This window comes from Nerophis lumbriciformis, linkage group LG39, assembly GCF_033978685.3.
Source record: "Nerophis lumbriciformis linkage group LG39, RoL_Nlum_v2.1, whole genome shotgun sequence".
In the NCBI taxonomy this organism is placed as follows: domain Eukaryota; kingdom Metazoa; phylum Chordata; class Actinopteri; order Syngnathiformes; family Syngnathidae; genus Nerophis; species Nerophis lumbriciformis.
In genome coordinates, this window is record NC_084586.2 from 14,681,199 (window position 1) to 14,693,644 (window position 12,446).

At 37.7% G+C, this 12,446-nt stretch overlaps 1 protein-coding gene across 3 annotated transcripts in view; it reads left to right on the forward strand.

Annotated features, from left to right (window-relative positions):
* pgs1 (phosphatidylglycerophosphate synthase 1) overlaps positions 1–12,446 on the forward strand; it is a 43,697-nt gene that overhangs the window by 16,231 nt on the left and 15,020 nt on the right. For all 3 annotated transcript variants that reach the window (XM_061931763.2, XM_072912706.1, XM_072912707.1), the window contains exons 4-6: positions 2,152–2,251; positions 2,337–2,526; positions 6,614–6,792. In XM_061931763.2, the coding sequence (XP_061787747.1) occupies positions 2,152–2,251; positions 2,337–2,526; positions 6,614–6,792 (469 nt within the window). The remainder of the gene's footprint in view (positions 1–2,151; positions 2,252–2,336; positions 2,527–6,613; positions 6,793–12,446) is intronic.

The window sequence follows — 12,446 nt, forward strand, 5'->3', positions numbered from 1 at the left end:
AAAATGGATGTGTATGTGTGTATGTATGTGTGTATATATATATATATATATATATATATATATATATATATATATATATATATATATATATATATATATACACACACATTTATATATATATATATATACATACACAGCTCCAGCACCTCCGCGACCTCGAAAAGGACAAGCGGTAGAAAACTTATTTTCAGTCACCTTGCATGATGAATCTCTACAATTCTGACAACTCTACTGAAGCTCCGCTAACTCCGGAAAGAACCGTTGAAAATACCCAGGTTTTTAACTTTACGCCCTTTACCACAACAGAGGTCACGAGGGCTCTAAAACAACTTCAACCTAGAAAGCCAGCTGGCTCAGATAAGTTGGAGCCGCTCTTTTTAAAGTTGGCAGCTGAAATTATAGCTGAACCACTGACTCACATTTTTAACCTTACTCTAATTTCAAATGAAATCCCTTTGGATTGGAAATCTGCCCTTGTAATCCCCCTATTAAAAGGAGGTGACCCTAGTAATCTAAATAATTACAGACCGATCTCTAAACTCTCTGTTCTGGCTAAAGTGCTTGAATCCCTTATCAGTGAACAGATAAAAGACTTTTTAGACACCAATTTTATTCTGTCACCATTTCAGTCAGGTTTTCGTAGAAATCACAGTACTGTTACTGCTGCTATGAAGTTTATAAATGATGTAACTGAAGCTCTTGACAAGAAGCAGTGCTGTCTGTCCCTCTTTATTGACTTTTCAAAGGCATTTGATACTGTTGATCATGTCATTTTAATCAAACGTCTTTCAGCTATTGGTTTTTCGCAAGCAGTTGGATGGTTTGCAAATTACCTCACAAGTAGAACTCAGGCTGTTCAGATAGAAGGTTCCTCCTCGGACGTACTGCAAGTGAAAAAGGGTGTCCCTCAAGGTTCTGTGTTGGGCCACTTATTATTCACTATTTACATAAATAATCTTGGACAGAATATTCCGAACTCAACTTTCCATTTCTATGCTGATGATACTGTCATATACTGCACAGCACCCACTCTTGCTGAGGCTTTTAAATATCTACAACATGCATTTGACAGAGTACAAGAACAACTTTGCTATCTTCAACTGGTTTTAAATGCAGAGAAAACAAAGTGTATGCTCTTTACCACATCAAAAACTGTAAGATCATCACTGTGTGAGAACATTTTAACAAGAAATGGGCAACAAATTATGTTAGTATCTGCTTTTAAATATTTAGGATTTTTAATTGATGACCACTTGAGTTTTAAGGAGCACATTCAGTATGTTGTAAAAAAACAAACTTTTACTGGGATTTTATTATAGAAACAAGTCTTGCTTTTCTTTTACTGTGAAACAGAAATTGGTGGAAACAACCTTTTTACCTGTTATTGACTATGGAGATGTGTTGTACATGAATGCTACTGCTGGTTGTCTCCACAAGCTGGATAGTGTGTACCACGGAGCACTGAGATTCATCATCAACTGCGCTCCCCTTACTCACCATTGTGTGTTATACTCAATGGTTAACTGGACATCTTTATGTGCTCGACGCCTCAATCATTGGTATGTTTTCATCTACAAAACCATTCTGGGTATCACTCCATCTTATCTGTCTTGTCTTTTAACAAAGAAACAAGGAAGTCACAATATTCGTTCAATGAATGTTCTGCAATTTGTCGTCCCCAAAGTAAGAACTGAACTGGGCAAGAAAGCATTTAGGTTTTCAGCACCGAAGGCTTGGAATAACCTACAATCGAACATTAAACTTCAAACCCTAGTTACGTTGAATGAGTTTAAAGCTTCTGTGAAGGGACTGCAGTCTACCTTGTCTGTATGCACATGTGTCATGTGAGCAAGTTTTAATGTTGTAAATGTAATGTTTAATGTATTTGTTTACTGTTTTTAATGTAACCTTGCTGCTGCCCTCTTGGCCAGGTCTCCCTTGGAAAAGAGATCTTTGATATCAATGGGATTTTACCTGGTTGAATAAAGGCTAATAATAATAATGATGTCTTCCTCAAAAGGTCCCAATTGCCCAAGGGTTTTTATATCGAATTCTTAAACATTGTTGTCTTATAGATATTGAATGAATATGGCAGTCATTTTGTGCAAGCCTATTTAAAACCACTGCATGTTGTTGTTGTTGTTGTTGAAGGTGGACTGCATGCAGGAAGCCCTGCAGAGCTCGCAAGAAAACAGCCACCACCCTGGCCTGAAAGTCTCAGTGTTGCTGGACTACACGCGAGGCTCACGAGGTCCGTGACCCCGTCCTCTTCCCCACCGCGGCCACAAGGCGGCGCTCATCCCGCCCTCCCCCCGTGCGTTGCTTTGTTTTTGCAGGGCAGCTGAACTCCAGGACCATGTTGCTGCCCCTGCTGCGGCGCTTCAACTCGCAGATGCGCGTCTCTCTGTACCACACCCCCGACCTGAGGGGCCTGCTGAGGCTGCTGGTCCCGCAGCGCTTCAACGAGACTATCGGCGTGCAGCACATCAAGGTCTACCTGTTTGACGACAGCCTCGTGATCAGCGGGTGAGTCCATAGAACCGCACCGCACCGTGGCTTGTCGCCATCAGCGGCTTCCTTGGAAAACAGTTCAGACTTCACAGGCCCCAAAAATGCAGAAATGTGGGGTTTTCCTATCCCGTGCGGTGCCAGGCCATGTTTGTACTTCCACGGAATTGGCAGCTTATGGATAAAGTAAACAAAGAGGAGCGCATTCTCAACTTTATTAAACGTGCACAAGCCAATGCAAACCATATTCTTAAAAACATCCATATTCAATATAGACTTAAGTATTGGGACACATTCCACCTTCAGCTAAGTCAGGCCTGGGCAATTATTATACTTGGGGGGGGGTGGGCAAATGTGTGTGTGTGTGTGTGTGTGTGTGTGTGTATACACACATATACACATTTCACACACATATATATGTATATATATATATATATATATTAGGGGTGTGGGAAAAAATCGATTCGAATCGCGATTCTCACGTGCCATTCAGAATCGATTCTCATTTTTAAAAAATCGATTTTTTTTTAATTTTAATTTTTATTTTTTTTATTTATTTTGATTAATCAATCCAACAAAACAATACACAGCAATAGCATAACAATGCAATCCAATTCCAAAAGCAAACCCGACCCAGCAACACTCAGAACTGCAATAAACAGAGCAATTGAGAGGAGACACAAACACGACACAGAACAAACCAAAAGTAGTGAAACAAAAATGAATATTATCAACAACAGTCTCAATATTAGTTACAATTTCAACATAGCAGTGATTAAAAATCCCTCATTGACATTATCATTAGACATTTATAAAAATAAAAAAGAACAATAGTGTCACAGTGGCTTACACTTGCATCGCATCCCATAAGCTTGACAACACACTGTGTCCAATATTTTCACTAAGATAAAATAAGTCATATTTTTGATTCATTTAATAGTTAAAACAAATGTACATTATTACAATCAGTTGATAAAACATTGTCCTTTACAATTATAAAAGCTTTTTACAAAAATCTACTACTCTGCTTGCATGTCAGCAGACTAGGGTAGATCCTGCTGAAATCTATGTATTGAATGAATAGACAATCCTTTTGAATCGGGAAAAAATCGTTTTTGAATCGAGAATCATGTTGAATTGGGGGGGGAAAAAAAAAAAAAATATATATATATATATATATATATTAGGGGTGTAACGATACGTGTATTTCAATCAATCAATGTTTATTTATATAGCCCTAAATCACAAGTGTCTCAAAGGGCTGCACAAGCCACAACGACATCCTCGGTACAGAGCCCACATAAGGGCAAGGAAAAACTCACCCCAGTGGGATGTCGATGTGAATGACTATGAGAAACCTTGGAGAGGACCGCATATGTGGGTAACCCCCCCCCCCCCCCCCCCCCCCCCCCCCCCCCCCCCCTAGGGGAGACCGAATGCAATGGATGTCGAGTGGGTCTGACATAATATTGTGAGAGTACAGTCCATAGTGGATCCAACATAATAGTTCAATGTTTATTTATATAGCCCTAAATCACAAGTGTCTCAAAGGGCTGCACAAGCCACAACGACATCCTCGGTACAAAGCCCACATAAGGGCAAGGAAAAACTCACCCCAGTGGGACGTCGATGTGAATGACTATGAGAAACCTTGGAGAGGACCGCATATGTGGGTAATAGTGGTGCTAGCAAAAGAGGACATGTCCGGTGAAACCGAACTAGCTAGCAGCGACCGGGCTAGGATAGACTGACCATACGTCCTCTTTTCACCGGACATGTCCTCTTTTGCGGGGCTGTCCAGGCGGAGTTTCTTAAATGCCTCAAATGTCCGGCATTTTGAGTTAGGGTTGCATGTATTTTCAATGTATGTTCAGGGTTAAGAAGGGGTTAAAAACAAAAATTGTGCTCGCAGCAGCATTGGTGAGGGAGGGGCAGAGACAGAGAGAGAGAGAGAGTTATGATAAACGCTCATGCGTCGCCAGGCTCTGCTTTTTATCCATAGATTTATCAGATTTAATTTTTTATTATCTATAGCAGGGGTGTCAAAAGTGTGCCCCGGAGGCCATTTGCGGCCCACAGCTAATGTTTTAAAGGCCCACGGCACATTATAAAAATACTATTAAAATAAACAAAAACATAACAAAAGTGAAATAAAAAAGCTTAAAGGTTAAAAGTTGCAATGTTGACTAATAAAACAAAGCTGTTGTTTTTTCTTTCAAACTGTCATTGCTCAAAACATAATATTGAATCAAAATCAATGTTATTATGAATTATTGACCTATCTAAGGTTCTGATTATTTCACATCAAATATTCCACTAAGAAAAATATTTTTGGTGGAAGATTTTGCAAATTTGGTAAATAAATAACCAAAAAAATGTATATTTTGTTGTTTTCTTACCGTACCGAAAATGAACCAAACCGTGACCTCTAAACCGAGGTAAAAAAAATTTGTGTACACACATCCATCCATCCATTTTCTACCGCTTGTCCCTTTTGGGGTCGCGGGGGGTGCTGGAGCCTATCTCAGCTGCATTCGGGCGGAAGGCGGTGTACACCCTGGACAAGTCGCCAACTCATCGCAGGGCCAACACAGATAGACAGACAACATTCACACACTAGGGCCAATTTAGTGTTGCCAATCAACTTATCCCCAGGTGCATGTCTTTGGAGGTGGGAGGAAGCCGGAGTACCCGGAGGGAACCCACGCAGTCACGGGGAGAACATGCAAACTCCACACAGAAAGATCCCGAGCCCGGGATTGAACTCGGGACCTTCGTATTGTGAGGCACATGCACTAACCCCTGTTCCACTGTGCACACAGTAGAGGCCAAAAGTTTGGACACATCTTCTCATTCAATGCGTTTTCTTTATTTTCATGACTATTTACATTGTAGATTGTCACTGAAGGCATCAAAACTATGAATGAACACACTTAAAAAAAGGTGAAATAACTATAAATGTGTTTTATATCCTAGTTTCTTCAAAATAGCCACCCTTTGCTCTGATTACTGCTTTACACACTATTTGCATTCTCTCCATGAGCTTCAGGAGGTAGTCACCTGAAAGGGGTTTTTACTTCACAGGTGTCATAGTTGTAATGCCTTCAGTGACAATCTACAATGTAAATAGTCATGAAAATAAAGAAAATGCATTGAAATGAGAAGGTGTGTCCAAACTTTTGGCCTGTACTGTATATACATACAGCTGTGAAAATCTGCTGTACAGTATGTGTGCTTGGGTCCTATTTTTAGGAACTCTGATACAAAACCTCACAATAACGTCTGATTGAATGCTAAAAACGTTATGACAAGACCGCCTTAAAAACGGAATGGAATTTAAAAATGTTTTACTGAATGAGACACCCAGAATGTACATGAAAATAAAGAATGTGGGATTTACAATATTAACTATGAACGATAAAACACTGAATATTGACAACGTCACACCCCCTCTCGCTTGACATATTTTACAATGAAGCGAAACACAACAAAAATGCAACAAACACAGCGAAATATGAACGTGAAGGGTAAAAAAAACAACCCACCTACGATCTGATATATCACTAAGTTTTAGAACTTTGTTGTAAAAATCTCCTCTCACGTCTGTCCCTGACACCCACATTTCAGGCCTCTGTGGAAACGCTCCCCACCCACGCTGCTTGGTGCCTCGTCTGAGCTGCTGTGACTTAGATGACCATAGTAACTCATTAGATGACCATAGTAACTAATTAGATGACCATAGTAACTCATTAGATGACCATAGTAACTCATTAGATGACCATAGTAACTCATTAGATGACCATAGTAACTCATTAGATGACCATAGTAACTAGTATATCATGCAAACGTGCAGATTCCAACCATTGAAATACTTTGTATCGTTGAAGACTTACAGTCATTAGAAAACATCACTGCACATCATAATGGCAGGTACATTTTCCATATTGAATATTTAAAAAAATTATTTGGGAATGTCCGGCGGGCCAGATTGAAAAGCTTAACGGGCCGCTTGCAGTCCCCGGGCCTTATTTTGCCAAGGTCCGGTCTAGAAGTGGGGTGTTGTTCCTCGCCACACCTTTGATGGACCCTGTTGTGGTTTTTGCAGAGCCAACCTGAGCGACTCCTACTTCACCAACAGACAGGACCGCTACGTCCTGCTGGAGAACTGCCCCGAGCTGGCCGATTTCTTCTCGGAGCTGGTGGATGCCGTCGGAGACGCTTCCCTGCAGCTTCAGCCCGACGACTCTGTCACCGTGCAGGAGGGCATGGTGCACCCGTACAAAGGTACCACATCGCAGGGTTGTTTTTTTTTGGAAAATTTAAAAGAAATGATTAAAGCATAATTTTTGGTCATAAATTAAGCATTTTCAAGCATAAAAAATGCTTTTAAAAAATGGGGATGCTAGACTAAATCGATTGACAACCAAATCGCAATTTTTTATTTTTCCAATTCCAAATCGAGACATAATTTTTGGGAATAGATTTAAAAAAATTAAAAAAAAATAATAATAAAAAAATTAAAAAAATTAAAGTATTTGGATTACATTTTTTGGAATAAAAACCTTAAACACTTATTATTATTATTATTATTGTGTGAATGCTCCAAAGCTTTCACACACATGGTTTTTATTATTCTACTTCTTCAGATTTTGGCGCGCTCTACCTTCCACATTTTTCATCCGATTCAAACCGTTCCAACTTCAAACTGTTCAGCCTATTCGAGAATTGCGGGCTTTCCCTTAACAAATTCCAAAATTTCCGTGTTTCCGGGACATTTTTCCCATTCAAAAGGATTTGGCCATTTTTCAAACTTCCACCATTTCCACATTTTTCAACCGATTCAAACCATTCCACCTTCAACATATTCCACTCGTACTGTAAATTCAAACTATCATTTTTAAAAGCTCAAAAAAATTCCTTTTTTTTTTTTTTTTTTTTTAAAAAAACAACCCTTTTTTTGATAATTTTTTCTGGGGGCTACTCCTCCTACATTTTCAACCCACTTTAACCTTTCCACCGTCCAAACACTCCTCTTAATCAGGACAAAAAACAAAGTTATTTTTTGAACTGGAAAAATTTCCGGTTTTCCCGAAATTCCTGGAATTACTAAATACCATTTCTCAATTAAAAATGTTACTACTTCAACATTTCTCGATCAATTTTAAAAATTCCAACACCAACCATTTCAACTCACTCAGAACATTCAAGTCTTTTAACATATTCCAAAAATGTCTCGCTTTTTCCGAAATTTCAATGGGAATTTCATGTAAATTTGTTACATGAAATTCCCATTGAAATGAATGGGACATTTTTCAAAATTCCACAACTCCCACATTTTACATCTGATTCAAACCGTTCCAACTCCAAAATATTCAACCTGTTCAAAATTGTGTGCTCTCCTTCAACCATTTTAAAAATTCCCGGATTTCCAAGAATTCCCAGTTTTCAGGGACATTTTCCCCATTGTCCACTTTTTAAACTTATACAATTTGCGCATTTTTCAACTCATCCAACTAACACTTTCCCAAGTTCCAAACCTAATTCCGTTTTTCCTGGAAATTCAAACTCTTCAACATTCAAACTATTGTTACATTCATACTACATTCTGTCAGCATTTCAGTTCAACTTCAGCATTGGCGCTTTCACACACAATTCCTTCAGGAATTGCCTCATCGAGTTATGTGTATGTTAACGTAACATATTATGGTAAGAGTCATTCAAATAGCTATAACATATAGAACATGCTATACGTTTACCAAACTATCTGTCACTCCTAATCGCTAAATCCCATGAAATCTTATACGTCTAGTCTCTTACGTGAATGAGCTAAATATTATTATTTGATATTTTACGGTAATGTGTTAATAATTTCACACATAAGTCGCTCCTGAGTATAAGTCGCACCCCCAGCCAAACTATGAAAAAAACTGCGACTTATAGTCCGAAAAATACGGTGTATATATATATATATATATATATATATATATATATATATATATATATATTATTCCTTGCGCACTAATTGGCTCGCCTGTCACTGCAGCGCGATGTCACGTTATCGATGGGAAAATGCATTTTTTAGACAATATGATTCTCTGAGCGGCTAGCATACCTGCCAACTACTCCGATTTTCCCGCTATTAGTACGGTTTTCATCAACCTATTCCGGGTTACGGTTGCAGTGATAAAAAATACGTTTTTTCATTAATTAAAAAAAATATTTTTTTTTTAAAGTTTTATTCACGAAATCGCGTAACAACAATGACAATCGACACTGCTTCCCGTAACTTCCTATTGAGCCATTCCGAATGCCATGCGCGAGGCTATTTATAGCACCGCTGCCAAGCACGAGGCCATTGTTTCCAAATGAGCGAACGATCATGGAATCAGCCGGAGAAAAATCGCATACGAGTCTTAAACCGAAAAGAAAACTGCAGTCATTCCGTGAAGAATATTCAAAAGCCTATCCGGGAATAATTATCCGTTCCAAAAAGGGTGAAAACTACGCGAATTGCACCTTGTGCAGACAAGATTTTTCGATCGGACAGGGAGGAATTAGCGATGTAAAAGACCACGTTGGGACAAAAAAACACAAGTCTAATGCCGTTGCTAGCGATACAAGTGGAAAACTTTCAACGTTTTTCGTCGCCCAAACAGATTCTTTGGATGTGATAAATGCCGAAGTTTTATTTACGGAGGCAATAATTGAGCAAACAAAAAGGTAATGACACCAATGTTATCTATTGGAATTGTTTAGTACTGTTATACTGTTAAAAGTGTTTATACTATTTATGCTTTCAAGTCCAAGTTGAAGAAATCTTGTTAAATGTTGACAGCATAACTACCAAAATACAGAAGTATGTCCTTAATATTTTTGCAGTGCTATTTCTGTTGAAAAGTTAAAATGATTACATTAGAGATGTGATGTGCCACTTTTCAAGTGTCTGATGGCTTAAATTAATTTTCATTAATTTTTCATATTTTGAATTCTTTTGAAAGGCTTACAAAAAACTACATTTGAATTGTAATCCCATGCTATTGACAGGACTATTAATTTAATGAAGTTAGTTTACCATGTTTACAGTATGATAATTGTGATAGAAATGTGAATTTTAGGCACAGAATATTTTTTACAATTGAACAAGGCAGTAGATTATACAAGCTTGGACAGAAAGTTAATAATGACACCAATTTTTTTTTTAATGGAATTGTTTAGTACTGTTTTACCATTTGTTTACTGTAAAAGTTGTTTATACTGTTTATACTTTCAATTAACAAATTGAAGTCTTGTGAAAGGTTGACAGGATAACTGGCATTAACTGTCAAAATAATTTCAAACTATTGAAGTTAGTTTACAGAATAAACATGTCAATCAACCCATATGATTTTTGCTGTAATATTTTTGTTTTGAAAAGTCACTGTGACTGATAGAAAAGTGATGGTTTTAGCAACATTTTAACCTCTCTGAATGCTAATAATCATTTTGCGTCGGGGGGCGAAGGAACCCCCCACCAGGACTTTGTCCTGGACCTACCGGGGCCTGCGGCCCCTGGACCCTGGCTACTAGGTTTTTCTGATTTCAAAAGTTGGCAGGTATGGGCTAGGAGACCTTGAGAGTAACAAGCCGTAGAAAATGGATTAGAAAAGACAGATTTAAAAACATAATAATTAAATTGAAACGAAACAAAAAATAAATAAATACATTTTTTTACCTTGGGACTTCCCACGGGCCAGATTTTGAATGCGGGGGCCATAGTTTGGGGATCCCTGCTCTAAACTAAAGTGAGCCTCACAGTATTCCAAGCACATGTTCAGGCACGCATGAGTTTATTCCTTCATTTGTGCTGCGTCTCATATGTACACTTTCACATTCCAACATGTCCGAAAAGGAGCAGGAAGAAGCAGCGCTTATTTAATCCTACCCCTTTTGAGTGTCATATTAAATGCTAACAAATTGGATTTACTTATCGCACGCACGCACACACACACACACACACACACACACACACACACACACACACACACACACACACACACACACACACACACACACACACACACACACACACACACACACACTTAACTGTGTAACCGTAACGCGCGTGCTGTAGCCTTCCAGGATGCCCGTTTGAGGAGTGAATGACATCATGTCTGCCAGACTGCGGAAACAAACGCCAGAAATAGTCGTGATGTCACAATCATTCTGTAAGATGATATGCCCTCGGAACGCACACACGCCCATGCAGTTAATTCATAAACCGGCACATGGCATACAAAATAACCGGGTGTAATTATGGACATTACACGGGTAATTTAGCTGTCACATTTGTTGTCAGTCAGGTTATCGAGATAAGTTTATTCATGGGCCATACAAACCTGTTATCATTTGAGCCCAATTGACTCCATCATGAGGAGTTATGAGAATTGTATTTAAGTATAAAAGTATATAATTGTGTACAATGTTTTTATACCCTGGATTGACAAACGCACCTGTCTCCCTTTTTCTCGTCTGGATCTCCACGGCAACTTTGATTATATTTAATGTTGTTTTGAATATTACTACATGACATACAGTATAGACTTACAGAATGTATATTAAACGTCGATGGAGGTGTTTGGATGTTTTTTAGAGGGCGTTGTAGGCGGAATAGAGCGACTTCCATTGACTTCATTGTTAGCTGACATTTGCTAATGTTTATTTACGATTTAGAATGCACAAAAAATAACACATAGGATTGTGAACGATGGGCAAAATAAAATAAACAAGTGCAGTTTTTGCTGTAAAATGTGATTTTACCAAAACTTGATATGAGCATCCATGAAAGAGTAACTGCCGATGTTTCAAAGTGTGGTTGATGTATCAAAATAATTAATAAGTTTTGCTATTGTTTTGAAATCGGCGCACAGTCACTTTTATTTAACCCTTTGTGTGATTATATTTCATTCATGTTATTATGAATATTACTACATGACATATGTGCTTACAGCGTGTATAAAAAACCTTGATGGATGTGTTTTAGAGCACTTTGTAGGTGGAATAGAGCGACTTCCATTGACTCCATTGTTAGCTGACTTTTGCTAACGTTTATTTACGATTTAAAACGCCCCAAATATATATATATATAATTTTTTTTAAATCACAAAGGATTGTGAACGATGAGCAACTTTTTTTTTTAAGTGCAGTTTTTGCTGTAAAACATGTGATTTTATCAAAACTTAATATGAGCATATTTTAAAAAGTAACTACCGATGTTTCAAAGTTTGGTTGATGTATCAAAAACTCTGGAGAGCTTTTTAATAAAGCAAGTTTGGCTATTGTTTTGAAATCGGTGCACAGTCACTTTTTTTTAACCTTTTTGTGTGATTATATTTAATTCATGTTATTATGAATATTACTACATGACATATGTACTTACAGCGTGGATATAAAACCTTGATGGATGTTTTTTAGAGCACTTTGTAGGCGAAATAGAGCGACAACTTTTTTTTTATATTTAATGTCTAAAGTTCTAAAAAATACATTATTTTAGATTAATCAGTATTTCTACACAATTATTTTAAAATTATTATTTATTGAATTATTAATAACATGGAATTTTATTTAAATATAAAAGTATATAATAGCTGTGTACAATGTTTTTATGCCCTGGATTGACAAACGCACCTGTCTCCCTTTTTCTCGTCTGGATCTCCATGGCAACTTTGATTATATTTAATGTTGTCGTGAATTTTACCACATGACATATACGGTATACTTACAGAATGTATAATAAACGTCGATGGAGGTGTTTGGATGTTTTTTAGAGGGCGTTGTAGGCGGAATAGAGCGACTTCCATTGACTCCATTGTTAGCTGACTTTTGATAATGTTTATTTACGATTTAGAATGCACAAAAAAAATCTAAATTTATCACACAGGATTGTGAACGATAGGCAAAAT